Source organism: Engraulis encrasicolus, chromosome 23 (genome assembly GCF_034702125.1).
Source record: "Engraulis encrasicolus isolate BLACKSEA-1 chromosome 23, IST_EnEncr_1.0, whole genome shotgun sequence".
NCBI lineage: Eukaryota > Metazoa > Chordata > Actinopteri > Clupeiformes > Engraulidae > Engraulis > Engraulis encrasicolus.
In genome coordinates, this window is record NC_085879.1 from 26,985,121 (window position 1) to 27,004,025 (window position 18,905).

General features: G+C 46.6%; 1 protein-coding gene and 1 non-coding gene across 3 annotated transcripts in view; both read right to left on the reverse strand.

Moving 5' to 3' along the window:
- Positions 1–17,994, reverse strand: part of zgc:66447 (SLAIN motif-containing protein-like) — a 40,047-nt gene extending 22,053 nt beyond the window's left edge. For both annotated transcript variants that reach the window (XM_063190034.1, XM_063190033.1), the window contains exons 1-3: positions 17,763–17,994; positions 16,323–17,023; positions 790–926 (exon numbers count right to left, since the gene is read on the reverse strand). In XM_063190034.1, the coding sequence (XP_063046104.1) occupies positions 790–926; positions 16,323–17,011 (826 nt within the window). In that variant the 5' untranslated portion in view covers positions 17,012–17,023; positions 17,763–17,994. The remainder of the gene's footprint in view (positions 1–789; positions 927–16,322; positions 17,024–17,762) is intronic.
- trnae-cuc (transfer RNA glutamic acid (anticodon CUC)) lies at positions 2,912–2,983 on the reverse strand. Its single transcript has one exon. It is a non-coding gene; the product is annotated as a tRNA-Glu (tRNA).
- Positions 17,995–18,905: the final 911 nt, after the last annotated feature.

Below are 18,905 nucleotides of genomic sequence, written 5' to 3' on the forward strand. Positions count from 1 at the left end.
GAGACAGAGACAGAGACAGAGACAGAGACAGAGACAGAGAGAGAGAGAGAGAGAGAGAGAGAGAGAGAGAGAGAGAGAGAGAGAGCGCAAGAGCAAGAGCAAGAGCAAGAGAGCAAGAACAAGAGCAAGAAAGAGCCAGAGAGAGAGAGCGAATGAAAAAGAGAAAAAAAATGGTTTGTTTAAAGTGAAGTGAAAGTGAAAGCCCATTGGGAAACTCCAACTCCCATTGTCATTGTGACACAGCACTCCACAGCACACAAGTGAACACTGCACACTGCACACAACGAAATTGCATTTATGCCTCACCCGTGCAAGGGGGCAGCCCTTAAAAGTTACACTGGGTGCAGCGCAGGCCCATAGAAACACACAGCCACTTCAACATCCGGAAGTCGTTTTTGATATGCATGACTGTGCTAAGATTGATTAAAATGGCCGTATTGTTTAAAAGAATATTATCAGATTTTAATCAGTATGTGGACGTGAGGAAATTTGCATGTTGCCTACACTGCTAGTGTTTCACATGGTCGCTCTATTCAAGTCAAGTCAAGTTATCCGTTATCTGTGTGTGGGGGTTGGTATTTTTGTACACCTGTGTGTGTGTGTGTGTGTGTGTGTGTGTGTGTGTGTGTGTGTGTGTGTGTGTGTGTGTCTGTCTGTGTGTGTGTGTGTCTGTGTGTGTGTCTGTGTGTGTCTGTAGAAGCGAGTGAAGAAACATCTTATTTACAGTGCGTGTGTGTGTGTGTGTGTGTGTGTGTGTGTGTGTGTGTGTGTGTGTATCAGGGTGCTTACATTGGTCGAGGCGGTTGATGAGGGACTTGCAGGCCACCTCTGTCTCAGGGCTGGGGTGGTCCAGCACCTGCCGGCACCACTTGAGGGGAGACTGTGGACCCAGCTCAACCGGCTGCTTCTTAGGGGACACGTACAACCTGCAGAAACACACACAGACACACATTATTTACACTTTATTTTTTGCCCACAACTCAAATAGACACAATTTACCAGCTGCAAAGATACTAAGGCATGGATTAGATAGTTGGCACCACAGTGATCAATGGTCCATAGTGGAGTTCAAGATATACGTGCTGCTGGGTTGTGTTTCTCCAACGTGTTGTCAACTTTTAGAAACCGACTCAGTTGCCAAAGGGAAATTGCATTGCAACCAGCTAAGTTGCTAACTTTCTAGCAACGGCGCTTTCAAGAGGCGAACTCTGGTGGTGGTGGCCTTTTTGTTTTTGAAACAATTTGCAGAGGAAAGAAAAGGGTTGTTTAGGAGCACTTCCTGGACTTTGAAAAAGTTTGTTTGAGACCAGGAGCCCTTTGTTGTCTTGGTGAGCCCTTGCCATCAGGAAATTTGTAGGCCTGAAGGTAATGATGTGGCAACTTTTTGAGCTTGTTGCCGGGCGAAAATACGATTGACTCAGCATATTCTGATTTATCAGGAACAGATAGCCTTTTATTATAAAATTTGTAGTGTATGGCGTGCTCTTATCCAGATAGTTTATTGGTTTCTTGGGTTTGGGTGGTCTTTGGTCCAAGGTATTGTACATCCAGCTTCAAGCCTTCTTGAAGCCTTTATATTATTTCAAGTCAATTCGATGACGGTATAATTGTGCTAAACACTAAGCAGTCCAGGCAACATACGATTCCATTTGCCTGATATATTGCTCCTTAAAGTGATACTGTCCCATTTTTGGAAACTGTGTGTTAAATGATTGGGTTTTACCTTTCTCCTGTACTTCCTGCCGTTCTCGGAGTACGGCAGTACAAAGTTTACCTCCAAACTAACAGTTAACATTGAGTCCATGAGAGCTGCTAGTCGTCATGCTAGTATTTCCAAAAATGGGACAGTATCACTAAGTTGCCCTGTGTATCATCACCTCAACAGTCAGTGTGCACATGAGCATCGATCCCTTCCAGCCAATGATAACACTGCATCGTCAATTTGCTGTGTGAACAGTATTTTAACAAAATTTAATTACAGTGTACGGACAATGTCATTCATGCAGATCCACGACAATCTATTATCGCAATGAAAAAAATGACATCACATCAAGGCTATGACAGTAAAATTACTGTCTACCTTTGGTTTTGTTAGACTTGCATTTTTGAATTCCTCACAATTTTCTGAATCAGAAACACCCATTAAACCTTTTGGGTCAAGCACTAAATATTGAGCCTAAACTGAACGAGAATGAGAAGCCTATGCACAAAACGGCATTACGTAGAAAACAGACAGACAGAGCAAGCCCAGTTCAGCAGGTGCCTACAGCAGGTCCCTACGCAAGACTGGAATGTGAGAAAATCTACTCAGCACGTTAGTAGCCAATTAGGTAAGCATTAGTTTCCATGTAGGAGTGTATGTGTGAGGTGAGCAGGTGTGCGATAATGTCAATTTCACCTGCTTGTCTGGTTGACAATGCTGTCTACAGTAAGTCGCTATGCAAGACTGGAAGGTGAAAATCTACTCAGCATTTCTTTCCATGTGGGAGTGTGTGTGTGAGGTTAGCAGAGTAGGTGTGCGTTTGTGTGCAATAATGTCAATTACACCTGCTTGTCTGGTTGACAATGTGTCTTGTAATACTTTCACTGCCCGCATTCCCACCAAACAAGATACCTGAGCCTCGGCTGTCTTTAGAGAGCTTGAACACACCCAAAGTGTAAACAAATAGGGCTAGGCTACCAAACAGCATCCGCCCTCTGCCAACATATTCAGCCCAGCAGCCACCCCACTCTGTATACTTACCTAGTCAACACTGAAGTGCAAAAATCATAATATTGACATTGTGAAAGAGATTGATTTGTCACGACATTCGTTTGACCCACTGCATGCTAAATGGTCAAAACACCAGTAAAGTTATTATTCTTAAAAATGTTTAATAGATAAACATTGGGGGAGAAAAAAAAAAACATCTTCCCTGACCGGGAATCGAACCCGGGCCGCGGCGGTGAGAGCGCCGAATCCTAACCACTAGACCACCAGGGACTGTGTGTCTGCATGCCACATCCTAGTCTAAATGGGGGTCGAGGAGGGGAGGGACCGTGCAGAGAGCAGAGTAGAGAAGGCAGCAGAACAGCTGACTGTGCCACTTGACTCTCCCTCCCTCCCGCTCTCTCTCTTCCTGTGTGAGGCAGCATACCACATAGCTGAGCAAGCAGCAGAGGCAGCAGCCACCACAACATCACACACACGTGCACACTCTCTCACACACACACACTCTCTCACACACACACTCTCTCACACACACACTCTCTCACACACACGCACGCACGCACGCACGCCCACTCACACACACACACACACACATGCGCGCACTCACACGCACGCACGCACACCTCTTATGTAAGAGCCCATCATCCCCGCTTCAGACACCTGAAGGCCACATACATGATTAATGGGAATTACAAAAACTACAAATGCTGTATGATGAAGAGAACGGTGATGGGCTCACAAGGACATCAAATGACAAACTCCACATACACTTCTTATGTAAGATACTCCCTGTGTCTCAGATGGCGCTCTTATGGCAGTGCACTGACAGTGCATAGTGCTCACAGTGCACCGGGGGTCTTTAGTGCATACCAGACATGTGGACTCGAGTCCAGTGACTTGGACTCGAGTCTGACTCGAGTCAGCAGTGTGAAGACTTGCGACTTGAAATTTCAAGATCAGAAAGGACTTGCGACTCGACTCGACTTGCACGCCTTTGACTCGGGACTCGACTTGGACTTGACAGTTGTAACTTTCAATGACTTGGCGTGACTTGCCATGTTGGGTCTAAAAAAAGTCCATGTCCAACCCTTGTTTTCAGAATGCAACAGCCCGCCCACATTCTTTGTTTGAATCACGTCATTCTCCTAAGCGGTGCTATGCCATTGGCGGCCAGATGCCGCCAGACGCGGCGACCAGCAGCAAAAACACCATTAGAGTCTCCAGAACAAACATAGCCTACATTTTAAACCATCGCGGAAGTTAATTTATGTCCCTCTCAGCCCCAACTCATTTTGCAATCTTAATATGGAAGGCTATGGAAGTTTGCACTGTGATCAACAAATATTTTCTATCAATGTTGTAGGAAGTGTGTGTGGTGGGGCGCTGTGATGTGCAACACGCGTCTGTAGGCTACACACGTGAAGTTCTCGCTCTCTCGCCCCTCGCTTACGACAGAAATTCAGTGAGAACCAAGCTGTCTAAATATTTTAGCTACATTGATTGTTGAACATTAGGCTATTTAAGCAGTTGAAATAAAAAAGCACACACTGCTGACATAACCGAACCACAGGACTTAATCTATTGTTGTTTTATAAAAGAGTACGCCTATCCGTTTTGCTTTCCCTGTCCTTTATGAATGCGCTTGCCTTCAGCCCTGGAAGGGTGTTACAGTATGTTCCGCTCCCACACTCTGTGCTTGCGAGTCAGTCACTTCAAAGTGAAATGCAGCCTTGCAAATAATTTCCACCATCGCGGACAAAACCACGTTATGATGGATATGTGGCGAGGTAAACGTTACGAATATGGCCTGCTTTTAAGTTTCCCCCAACCCAGGATGTGTCCGTAGGCTATAGCCTATGGCTTGATATCCCAGGGCTATTTCACGACCACAACTCCACGCGCTGAAAATGCATGTTAAGCTCGCGCTTCTCAGTAGGCTATAGAAAGATAACCTCTCGGTAACATTCTTTGCATTGACCAGCCACCATCGGTTGAGTATTAGAATCAATACAAAACTACACATTTATACATGTCTTAGTCTTCCAGCATGCAATCGAAAATAGGCGAGCAGAGAACACTTGGTCTTGCATCCATCAAAAGAGCTCCACCGGTTGCCTACTTCAGATGCTGGGTGAATGGTTCCAAAGGGAAATAATTTATCCTATAGCCTATTCATGACAGTCTTGCGTGAAGTTTAAATGTAATGCGAGGTAGAGGTTGCAAGCTACTGCTGAGCAGCGCAAGACATAGGCATGGGTCGGCTCCCGTGGATAAAAAACATGTTCCCTCTCGCGTGCTGCTCCCAGCCCAATCCTTGCGCGCGCGAACCTTGTATCTCGTGGTGTCGACACCGCTTTATCTTATGTTTCTCACAGTTCGAACTACATGCTTTGTTTGGTATTTTGGGGAGTTTGGAGTCGCAATTACCGCTGCTTGGAAATGACACGTTAGAGCTACACGACGCCAGCACTGGAGAACTGGGATGTAACCCTGTTTTCCAAATTAACAAAAAATATGAAACATAGAAGCAGAACTTTATTTGGCTACAATCTATGACCTGGACGGTGAACTTAATCTTTTTGAAGAGGCATGAACAGCATACAAGTGCCTTTGTGGGGGAGGAGAGGGTGATTGGGGAGAACAGGGAGACGAGAGCATGGCGCGAGGCGCATATTCCTTCGGGAAGAATGAGAGGGAAATGTTGGATAGGGCATTACACACCTTCCTTCTTCCTACACTGTAGAAGCGCAGAACAAGGTTGCCTCGTTGCCATAACTGACATTCTGCAGCGCTAACGCCATGTTTAATTGACAGCGTGCTGGCGAATAATCTAGTAGCCTAATATAATTAACAAGACGTTGATTAATGACTGTGCAAACGAAGTTCTAGTTAACTTGGACTGTGACGCAGTAAAAATGGTTGGTGATGGGCCATTGCGGCGAGAATGTGAGGGGGAAAGCGACAATGCCGATATCAGCTTCAACAATAGTAGAGTAGAGTAGTAGAGTAACTTTATTGATCCCCAGAGGGAAATTCATCATTACTTTACCAGGAATTTAATCTAACTAACTACTAGGCCTACTTTGTCCTCATTTCTTAGCCCATATGGACAAGTGTCTACTAGGCTAAATACTGTTGGCACGTAGCCAACAGCAGACTATAGCCTAGTGCTGCATCATGCATGTGCTCATTGGTGGGTTCACAGTTATGACACTGTCAATGCTCAGCTTTTGGTTCACAGATAATGGGATGAAGTGAACATCATGGACCAGCTGAGACAGGGCTGCCTGCTGAGCTGTGCTGTTAACTCATCATCCTGTCTCACATGTGTAGCTCCCCCCCCAACCCAACCCCCCCCCCCCCCCCCCCCCCCCCCCCCCCACACACACACACTGGGCTCAATTTTTTTTTTTTTTTTAATTGATTACCCCTGCTGTATGTCATATCTTGATGAGAATGGTGAGCTTAATATGGTACCTGAGGGAAAATGGCGTCTTTTAAAGCCAAACCAAAATGTTAACATTAGTCGAGTGTTACACTACAGTAAAGAGAGGGGGGAGGGTGGGTAGCACCTGTAAGACATGAATAGGCTACTACTTTCACCCTTGGCCTTTGTGGGTAAATTCAAACATAGTACGCTGAAAGTGTGAATCCGCGTTTTCAGGTCGGAAGTGTAATATGCCCCCCTAATGTCTTGACAAAACCTTCCAGCCAAAGCTGTCAGCGGCCCTGCCTGTGCTCCTAGTGAAAAAGTTAACCATAGTCCTGTCCTTAGCGTTATGATGCTAGAGTTTGTATAACTTACAACCTTGACTAGATATGACCGGCCCACCACCAAGACCAGGGTGGAGTAGTGGAATAGGTTTATGCCATCAGATGATGGAACGGACACACACACATACGCACACATTCTTGCAAACAGGACTATTTGCCCACTGGACAGTAAATATTTGGCATATGGTTGCTCCTTTGTTTAAGTACAAATTCACATGAAATTTATTTTTATGTGAAAAAAAATATGAAATTAAATGTCATTTTACATACACAGCACAAGCAGTAGTTTGGTTTAGACTGATTTCTCTGCAACTGTTTTAGTAATTGTCATTTTTTTACTCAGGTCTCATTATTATACTAATGACTTTATGATCGAAATTGTGATTGCAAATAGAAAATCCCTTTGTGACTTGTTAAGGACTTGAAAAAAAATGAGACTTGGACTTGGACTTGACTTGGCTGGGGTACGACTTGGACTTGGACTTGACTTGGTCAGATGTGTCTTGACTTGTGACTTGACTCGGACTTGAGTGGAAAGACTCGAGACTTACTTGTGACTTGCACGTTAGTGACTTGGTCACACCTCTGGTGCATACCGTCATGGAAAAGTCTGAGCACTATGCACTGTGCCGTCATTGGAAGTGACGGTTGAGCTAGCATTAACTCACCAAAATATCTGTTGGCTACTGTTTACATTGCACAGCTTGTCGTGCTTGTATTTACATTTACTCAATTTTATTATCAAAATGGCAGCCGTTTAGTGCGTGCCGTGTCCATCGTTCAAGCACTGCGTTTTTCGCCATTGTTAGGGAATCATCCGAGTGCTTTCAGTGCACTGAACAAACGAAAAATGTCAGCGAGTACCCTAGCCACTGAAACATAGTGCCTGAAGTTCACCATCTGAGACGCAGGGACTGTCATCATCCTTCCTGCGTCAGTTACCTGAGCTACATGGGAATTACAAAAAACTACATATTAGCCAGGCCACGCCCTCCTAGTGACCCAACACCTTTGGCGTTACTTCTAGTCAGACCAGGAGCAATGCAAATATTGTTTCTCTCTGGAGAAAATGGTGAATTAAGGTGAATTTACTTAAAGAGGAATGGACACGGACAGCCATCCATCACCATAGGTCCTCACAACAACACTCACAACCAAAAACCACCACAAACCTCACAGTGCGTGCACACACAAACACACACACGAAATCAGTTACGTAAGGCAGCATCATATCGATACCAAGTACTAGGCTACACACATGATCAATACTGATCACACAAACTGCAAATGATGAAGAGGAAGATCGTGTTCCGTCTACATGAGAATGTACCCAAGAGACAGGCACGCAATCTCAAGTTATCCGTCGAGTGACAGATGTCAACATAGGTGTGGATGCATATTGCATAGGCGTGGACAGGACACACACACGGTAGCCTGCCTGCATAACAGGCTAGCTTCCACACGCACACGCGCACGCACACGCGCACGCACACGCGCACGCACACGCGCACGCACACGCACACGCACACTTCCATCCATGTGACAAGATATTCGTACTGACACAGCCCTGTGCACAGACACAACACTGCTATCGGCCAGGAACTCCTGTCTGAGACGAGGACTCATTTGTCACGGTCACCCACGGTCAAGCACACAACGTGAATTTCTTCAATGCCATTTCACTTTTTAACGGCTTGTTTTAGCATATTTTCTTCAATTACACATTATTTCCAGGCATCTTCACTTCCAGGCATCTTGACACAAAAAGAAACAAAAAGGAGTTTTCAACCAATTGTTCTTATCTCAAAAAAACCTCAGGCATTGGGGACCTTTTCTAAAAACTGGCTTAGGCGCCAATGGGTTAAGGAGTTTGAGAACAATTTATGCACACTACCACCTCTTTTTTGTAGACCACAAACACACACACGCGCACACACACTTTATTACCCTGATGTAGATGTGGAAAACATAAAAAAAAATAGTCCTGAGACTTTATCAAATCAAATTCAGTTTTTCACATAGCTGCTCTGGCAAATGCTGCTTTTATTGCTTCAGTTTACGGTACATGAAAGGTTTGCGGGGGCGTGGACGGGGGCAGCGTGGGTGCGATAGGTTCCTGGGCTGTTCAGTTGCCCTTTTCACACTGGGCGGTTTGCATGCACATTCTATCCACGGGAATCAGCATTGCGTCCCAGGCTTCCCAGCCCATATATTCTAATGGGAGCCCATCCATGGGCTGCGCAGAAATTACACAAGTTCTTTTTTCAAGTTTGCAACGTGCATTTGTCTGGGTTCCCGCTTGCGGGCGGCTGTTGCTGACACCGTGCTGCACCGTGTAAGAAAGGAATAACCTATTTTCATGTTTTCGAACCGTTTTGTACTGAGCACGGATCATACATTCGGACACGTGTCACCTACGGCGGTGAATGTACCAGGGTTGGAAATAAGCACCCGTCCACCTGCCAAGGACGGGTAAGTTACATTTCAGGGCTGAATGGTACATTTTTCAACCCACCAGTCACTTTGAGTGGTAAAAATAGCTAGTGAATGGTAGATTTTAAAATCTATCTGCCACTTGACTGGTGACTTTAAAAATTAAGTTCCACCTCTGGAATGTACCGCTAGTCCTACCCCGTTGATGCACGAGATCTACTACCCTACAGGAATGCAGAGAAAATTTGTTTTCTCCTAGTTTCTCACACACACACACACACACACACACACACACACACACACACACACACACACACACACACACACACACACACACACACACACACACACACACACACACACACACCTCTATGAATCATCACAGAGAGACTTGCATCCTTTAAAAAAAAAATCACCATCACACTCACTGGATTATAATCATCTTGTACGTCCATGTTGCTATACAATGTTTACAAAAAAAGCAGTAAACACAAACACTGTGATTATGGGAAGAAGAAGAACTCGTATTCCCCCTCTCTGATAGTACATACCCACCACATTCTCTTGTTTCAAAACAAGATGACAAAGTGACCTCACACCAGTAAGCAGTACTTACTGTCAGTCACACTCCAATGCGCACGGTCCCTCCCTGAGACGCGCACACACGCGCACACACACACACACGCACACACACAATTGTCAGATTGGGCTGCTTAGGATGGCCATGTGCGGGAAAAATGGATTTTGGAGAGAAAAAAACATTTTTGGCCATAGAAATCAATAGAGTTGGGCGGGATTTAGTGCTTCCAGGCGGGTTTTGAGAATTTTTGTGGCTGGAAATCATCAGCCTCATCTGCCAACCCTGACACACACTAACACACACTAACACACACTAACACACACACACACCTTGTAAGCATACATCCCTGCACACCAATGACTGAATTTACTGACAAGTTCACCAAAGGTTCACTGCGGAGAGGAGAAGACAGGGCAGAGGACAGACGGAAGGCAAAATATTTTGGTGGACTTAAAGGATACACTTCCCTACTCACTGTCAGTCAAACCCCAATGTGCACGGTCTCCTCTGTGCACACTCTCTCGCACGTTTTTCTCTCTCCCTCACACACGCACGTACACACACACACAGCCCTTGCAAGACAAACATACATCACTGACTGCACACCAGTGAGTGCATCCACTGCCAAGTTCATCAAAGACCTTTTCAAAGCCACTGAGGAGAGATGTGGAGAGGAGAGAAGAGGAGAGGACTGGGGGGAGGGGGAGTGGGGGCTATACAAAAGCCTGTGTCTGTCGGGTGAAGCTCATTCAGGCCTTCACTGAGGGGAAGACACACAAGGACACCCACACACACCCACACACACACGGGTGCTCCCAAGGGAACCACACACACGCGCGCACGCACACACACACACACACACACACACACACACACACACACACACACACACACACACACACACACACACACACACACACACACACACACACACACACACTAGGGTGCTCACAAGGCAACCACACACACACACACACACACGCACACACGCACGCACACACGCACACACACACACACACACACACACTCCAGCACGAATGCTCACAAGACATCCTTACACGCATGTGCGCATGCGCTCACTTGCTTGCTCCGCTCAGCTCAACTCAACTCGCTCGGTAGCTCGCTTGCACACGCTCAGCCTGAGAGCAGAGCACCCTGTGGGAAGATACAAGACAATAATATAGAGCGCTGCATTGAGGTCATGGATGGATCCCGTTTTTTTCCCCTCCCCTTTCTCCACGGCGAAACCAGGAAATAAAGAGGGAGACTATGAGGGAGAGGGAGGGAGGGAGACTGTGTGTGTGTGTGAGAGAGAGAAAGAGTGTGAGCTTGTGAGAGAAGGAATACACAGAAAGGAAGATGATGAGAGAGAGGGGGGGGATGAAAAGAGCGTCTGCCAGCCGGAAAAAAAAGCTAAAAGCTATGCAGCTAGGAATGTGCAGTTAATCGCTCGAAAATGGTGATTTCGATAAAAAATGAGGTCAATTATGGTGATCAGCCTTGGGCGTATCTTATCAAATCAAACACTACAACAACTTGAGAAGACAAGACAAGACAGCAGAGCTAAAGCACAGCACAGGAGGTGAGGAAAAAAAGAAAGGAGGGGGAAAAAGGAGAGGAAGGGGGGAAACGAGCGGGAATGAGGCTGTGAAGTCTTGTGTTGAATGGCAGCTGATTGACTTGAATGCATCAGCTCAGTGTCAGGGCTGCAATCCCCATCCACTGCCAGAGTGGTGAAGAGGCCCCAGAGGAGAGCTGCGAGTCAGATTTCCAAATTAAAAGCCCATCTTCTGGACAGAGGGTGACAGGCCTGATCCCATATCCTGTTGTCAATCCACTATGTCCAACAGAATTCAACAACTTGCGCACAGAGAGCACTGATGATGGCGGAAACCTGCAACGTCTGCTCTGCTTTGCTCTGAGAAAAATTAAAACTCCTTGTGTTTGACCTAAGTGTCTTATTCAGTGTGCGAACCTGCCCTTACCCTGAACTGTTCTTTTTAGGCCCATACGCACCTACCTATTTCTCTAAACAGCTAGAGTGCAACAATATCCGCGCTCGTCAATCCACCATGTCCAACAGAATTCAACAACTTGCTCTTGAGGTTTCTTGTTTTGAAGTGTGCAAGTCCAACTCATTTCTCCCATCCTCTCCTGGGGTGAATTTCACGAAAACGTTGTTGCTATCCAAGTTAGCAGCAACTTACTTGGTTGCAATGCAATTTCTCATTGGAAAACTGGCAAGTTGTTGCTAATGGTTAGCAACGATGCTTTTGACAAACAGTTTCCTTGCACCCCTGTTGCCCCTGGTCCTTGGAGAAAACACAGTTTCCCCTACTTGCAACCTAATGAGAGGAATTTCTGTGCAGCTTTGCCCCATTCAACATCGTATTTGCAAATGAGACGGTGACCTTAGAACTGTGCTAGAAACTAGGGCTGTAACGATACACTCAACTCACGATTCGGTTTGGATAACGATTTTTGACCTACGGTTCGATACACCCCACTATACTGTCATTTGAAACTTGGAAGCACAATCCCATCGAATCATACGGTTGTTTTCTGGACTGAAGGATAACAAAACTTTGAAAGGGCGTATCACAATACTGCTTCCTTACATCACGATACAATAGCGTGACTCAGAGTATCGCGATTTCTCGGTTTGATCCAATATCGTTACAGCCCTAATAGAAACAACACTTCCATCTTCAATGACGTCGAGCCGTCTGTCACAAGTCCGCAAGCAACAGTAAAAGATGGGGACGATAGAAGTGGCTTGACTTGCACGCGGTGTGAAAACATTTTGCCTGGTTAAATGGTCTTGAGCTTTGGAATCACAGCAAGTGGCGCCACATACCCTATGCCAAGCAAGCACTAAGGCCTTAATTATACAGTACTGGTACATGGGCAAGAAAAAAAACGTAAATGCTGGGATGGATTACTCACTGACTGACGGCAAGAGGCAAATTGTTGGGTTGTCTTACAAAGCCTAGAGACTACAAACAAAAAAAAGCACAACCGCACCAAATTCCTGAAAAATCACTAGCCTAAGCGGTAGCAATGCAGCTACCAGGCTTCTTCACACTCACAGTTCAAGGGCAAGCCTCGTCCCAGTCATCATGTCTGAGTACTATCCTCAATCCTTCTTTAGGACTGACCCCACACGAGACAAGGGGCCACCCCTGAACCACTGCCACCACCACCAAACTACCACCAATAAACTAAAGACGCAGAGACAGAGCCAAATATGCACGCACACACACACTAACACGCACACACTAACACGCGCGCACACACACACACACAAACACAAACAAGAGTCCAAAGGACCGGGATCACATGCGGCCTAAGTCCACCCAAAGCAGTTTACCGGGGCCCGGCCAAAGCGGCTTAGCCATCGCTAACCGGATTACGCCGGGGCTGTGGCTGTGGTTGTGTTTTGCCCCACGCAAAAACATATGGGAAGAAGGCTAATGATGTGAAACCGAGAATAAGTCTGCCGCTGTCTTCGCCATTCCATAACCCCAGGGTAAGCTTCTAATTGGCCAACGGGAAAACAATGGCCTGGCTGTTTACAGACGGAACGGGAAAATGCATAATGCACAAATAACTGAATGGGAACTGCCAAAAGAGCAACACTAAAGGAAAGTCGTGTGTTACTAAACATAGTTGAAAGTGCTGGACAATCCAACAATGGATTGTGCTGGACAGTGGAGTCCTTTGTTCATATGTAGGTCTTGCAATTAAGACTTTGTTAAAATGAAGACCAAAGTGGGTTTTCAAAGCTATGAAAATATGGCTGTAGGTCTGGAATTCAACTTCAATACAACGCCTTGTTTTCCTTCTCAGATCTCTGATGATGGGTCACTTTTCTTTTGACTTTGCCAGACAGTCTGCAAAATGCCATTTATAAGCAGACATGCCCAGGGTTGTAAGCATTCACTGTTACGCACTCTCTGCCCTTCTCCCTCCCTCCCTCCTCTCACATACACCCACACATCATCACGTGGGCAGGGGACAGCATGGTAAGAACGCCTCAAGTGAATCACGTTGGCTGGGCATCCCATCTGAAACAGCACTTCAGCGCATCAGTCCTCCTCCTCCCTCTCTCTCTCTCTCTCTCTGCATCCCTCCCTCTCCGCAGCTCTTGCTTCCTCGTCCAAAGCTCGCTCTCTGGCCATCCTTCTAACAGTCATCCTCTCCTCTCTCCTTTTCAACCCCCTCACTCACTCTCTCTTTCCCTTTGGCTGTTACGTCTACTACCAGTCCTTCATTTAACTTCTCCCTCCCGGTCCATCTTCATTTCTCCTTTTCTCCTGCAAGTTCTTGCATATCACAACTCATCACACCTTCCTCTGTTCTTGGATCTTACATATCTTGCTTCGCTCTTACACTCACTGTCTCTCGGTCATCTCTCTCTCTCTCACACACACACACACACACTTTCTCAGTCATCTCTCCCTCTCCCTCTTTCTGCTTTGTCTGAGTCTCCCCACATGATAACATGTCCCACCACAGCAGAGAGCCCTGATAAAACCTCCATGACAGGACGACAGACCTTTCAACATTGTGTCCCAATTAAACCCTGAGTTCTTGTGCCCCCGCCCAAGGCCGCTGACAGGTTTTTCAGGGCCCGGGACAAAGACATATCAAAGGGCCCCAAACCCAATAATGTAATGAGGATCCAATTTGGGGCCCCTCTCTCCCTGGGCCCAGGACAAGTGACCTCTTTGCCCCGCCCCTGTCGGCTTCCCTGCCCCCACCGACTTCTTGAACCAAGATAATGAGGAGCCAATCCCAGATAAGGAAGAGGAGGATGACAAACAGGCATTTCTCTTGCCCCAGATGAGTCCTGTGTGGTCCTATGCTCTGGAGCCTGTGTGTGTGTGTGTGTGTGTGTGTGTGTGTGTGTGTGTGTGTGTGTGTGTGTGTGTGTGTGTGTGTGTGTGTACATTGTGCATATTATGCACGTATGCGTGTGTGTATCAGGGTATGTGTGTGTGTGTGCATTGTGCATGTATGTGTTGGTGTATCAGCGCGCGTGCGCTTGCGGTCTGGCAACTCCAGTGGAGCAGAAGCTTGCCAGTGGCCAAAAGGAGCCTCAGTGACGAATGAATCCCAGGAAGCATTTCATTAATGCTGATTGGCTGCAAAGGAGAACAGTGGAGGGAAGTGCACCATCATCACCAAAACTAACGCGCCTTTGATTCATGCCCGCAACAGTGAGCACTGGCCAATGTTAACTTACTTAAAAAAGCTGTTCACATGTATGGATATTTTTGAGAACGCATTGGGCTTTGACCTCTCCAAAATGTGAATGGAGGTTTAGAATGCACATGTCAAAACTTCAGTTTTAAAAATATCCCATTTAGGGGACTTAAATACACCCGTCACAACAGAGTTTTTAATTGTATCCATTTATCGGGTTTACACGTTAACATGGGCCTTTTATTTTTATCCCACTTACCATGTTTACATGTAAACGGATAAAAAATATTTAAAAACATCCACAGTTAGGGCTTTCAGGCCGACCAGAACGGAGCTGGTGTCGGTGCCCGCACCTGTTACGTTCGGCACTAAAGTGCTCGTCTGCGAACCGCCCGTGTTCATACCGGGCTCTGAACTTTTTTCCGCACGTGACTGCGTTACCCGGATGAACCTGCTGACGGCCATGCTGTTGTCACGGTTCGCGGAGAAAAACCTAGTATTTTGCGGTTCGGATTGCGAACCAACTTTCCAGTTCGCGAACACTAAAATCTGTGGTGTGAACACGACGGCCGGTTCGCAATTAGGTGCGGGAACGGGCACCGGCACGGTTCTCAGTTGGCCTGAATGCGCTAAGTGTTCTAAGACACGTGTCCGGATGTTACACTGCCAAGCGGTGAAACGAATGCAGTCCTGCAACAGCACGTCACAATGAAGTCTGAAGCAGAACGCATTGGATTTACAGTGGGCAAAGGTCCCTGATATGATCCCTTTGCAAGAGACCTCAAAGTCTACCGCAGCCGAGCTGTGTAAAAGCCTTGAGAAATGGAACTAGAGCAGATGTCTTTGGGATATGGCTATTTTTTTTGCTGCTCTTTGTTACTACTTAGCTGCCTTCAAGGGGCAATAAATATTGACATGGCCTGCCTGGACCCTGGTCATTAAATATAAAAACTGCTGGGAAGCAACTGAGCTTAGTAGTCTGTGCTGTGGACCTAGAGAGAGCCATTATGCGGTTCACTCTTGCAGTGCTGGGGAGGAAAAAAATCTGACCGGTCACTGTGAGCTCGCTGTGTGTGAGCAGCTCAGCTCAGCTCACTTCGGTTATTATGGGGCCCTGCATATTCAATTCAAAGGGTGCTAACTTAACCTCAGAGGCGAGATGTGTGCTCCATTGACGAACAGAGGGGGCTATTCATCCATCCCTCCCCAAAAAATAACCCCTTTTATGTGGATCAGCCCAGTCAAGGGATGTATGGTGACTGTAGATGCTGTCTATGGTGGGGTTTAAAGCCACCATTGGAAGTAGTCCACCAACACAGTGTCCAAAACCCTCCGCAGGTTCGAGCACAGTGGACCTATTGATTTAAAGAACGCAACATACATTGGGAGTATTGCAAGAAGCTGGAGTGGCTCAACAGTAAAACTGGTTACGTTAACCTTGAGGTAGTGATAAGTCCTCATTTTCTTAACTAAATGACATCCGTGGGCTATCCATTAACTGGTTTGCCCCTTCCTGTGGGATAACTTGGCCAGGTTTATCACTTAACCATGCTTGTTATGGTACACCTCCCCAGGTTCACACACAATAAATGTATATTGATTGAAGGCACCACGTACCAGCTGTCCTCGTCATCCGGCTCAACGCAGTCCTCCAGGTCTAGCACGTCCACCTCATCCAGGGCGAGGTGGTCCATAGCCGCATCGCTCCCAGTCCCACCCCCCAGTGTATCCGACTCGCAGCTGTCCGGAGACGGGCTGGAGTGAGCCTGCTCCTGGGACTGATCCGAGGCACCGGTGCAGGCGAGCCGAAAGCCTGCGGACTCATCCACACCATTCTCCTCCACGTCATCGTCACCTTCATCCAGCCTGGTGCCTTCGGGGAGCGGGGACATGTCCTCGCTGCTGTTGCTACAGCTGTCCAGCGGTGGTGGGGACAGCTCCAAGTCCCTACTACCGCCTCCTCCTCCCACCTCACCACCGTCCTCCTCCGTCGTAACGGAAGAGTTGCTCACAATACCTTCGCAGAGTGTCCTTTGGTTGTTGATGTTGCTGCTGCTGACCGCGGTCAGGTTACTGTTGTTGGTGTTGAGAAGTTTTGTGGTGCCCCTGTTGCGCAGGCTCTGGTTCTGAACTTCTAGTCGCCGCACGAGCTCCTGCAGCTTGCGAACTTCCTCTAGCTCCACCCCTGCGAGCTCCTGTTCGGTTTCAAAGTCGGGTTGCGCGCTTGTTGTTGCCATGTGTCCACTGGTACTACTGCCGCCATTGTCGCCTGTCTGAACCACGTTTCCACCGTCCGGTACCACCATTCTCACCAGCCCCTATAAAAGAGAAGCAGAATGGAGTTTCGAGTGAGCTTCAGTTCAAAGCTCAGGGTCGAGAGTATTTGCTGTTAAAATGCAAAGCCATGCAAATGTCAGGGTGATATTGGTCAACTGCTCTCTCCTAATCAAACTCCGACAAGCAGTGTGTCCATTTGGATCAAAGATAAGTTGACTAATTACAAAACAGGACAGCGTTGAAATAGAAAACGCTAAATACTACCACATGCAAACTAGTAGGCTAATCGTGAACTGGTCAGATCCAGCTGATTGACCCAGACTACCTGAACAACAACGAGGTGCACGTTTACGAGCGAAGTCAACAGAAGATGATGTTGAGACAAAACAGCAAGTTATACATTGCAATGTGCGACGATATGCCATTCGTGCACAGGTACAGAGTGTATTACACATTTGCTGCTAACAACCTAGCATTTGAGACATTGACGTTAGAGGTATTAGATGAATTACTCCACATTCCAACAAATCATTCGTGTAACATCAACCAACTATCAGCTCACGGTTCAGGCCAGAATAAAAACAATGGAAAGAGGACAACCGACCACTGCGGGAACCTCCATTTCTAAGCAATGTATATTCGCAGGTACACAGACTCATGTATCTAATCTGCCATTTATTTGAATACATGGCCAATGGCTAACTAATTACTAGCCAACCTACAGAAAACGGTAGCAACCGCCGTCCAAGGTAGCACGGCTAAAGGCAAAACAAAACCTACCACCGCCGGTGAATGATCTGTAATGTCCAAGGATGTGTGAATTAATGTCAACGAGATTCCTTGTCGCTGTTCATCGACTCCGTTAGGGTTGCATTTTCTTAAAATGCACGATTAATCCAATAAGATGGAGTGCATTGCCAACTGTTTTCTTCTGCCAACATGTCCATCCACACAACCGCCACCTCGTTAACTTAGCTGGCTAACGATAAGTGGCTATCATCATCCCGCCGCTAACTAGCTTTGCTGTTGCTGTTACTAGAGAGGCGTCATGAGTGGAAACCGGGAAATTGACCAATCAGAGTTGATGAGCAGTGTGCTTACCCGCCCATTTGCACCACCAAAACACCAGGGATAACAGATTGTTATTTAGCGCCACCTGCAGGTAAAAAAAGAGCATAATTCTCTACCGCCAGTCAACATTGTATGGCCTAAAGTAAACAGTAGGTGGCAGCAAATTATAAAAACCTGGCATCCATCACATTTGTTTGCAACTTGATCCATGGCAAGGATTGTGTCTGAAAGCAGAAAATGTGGATTTTCCTGAATTCAAAGTAAATCATGCTTTGTTTTTTCTTTCTTTTTTCTTTTTTTATCACTCATCCTTATGGGGGGAGTTTTGTTAACTCACTTTGGGCAAGTTGGCCACTTGGTCATAAAATTATACAGTAGGCTTACATGCATAGTCTTAATCTGTCATACAGAGCATTTCACGGTGGGCCACTGGCCCACTCCTCAGGGGCAGATACGTTGGGTTGTTTGTATTTTCTTAAAGACCAACCCACAATTTCCCAATCCAGCCCTGCTTACATGCCTCACCTTGTCCGGTCGCTCAAAAAGGATAGTAGCCTATTGTTTAATTGTGTGTGTGCGTGTGTGTGCGTGTGTGCGTGTTTGTGTGTGCATGCATGCGTGTTGTGTGTTTGCACGTGCTTGTGTATGTGTGTCCGTGGGTGCGTGTGTATTCACTCACATCATGTGAATCGCAAGGTGTATTGAAGAAGGATTCAAGATATTGTTAATATTACACAGTGCACCTTTAAGCCATTTCTCACACCTCTATGTATATCCGTGAGCATGACTCCTGTGCAGGCTGCCAAAGTAACTATTTATCACACCCACACAGGCTCAACCTGGCAGTTGCTC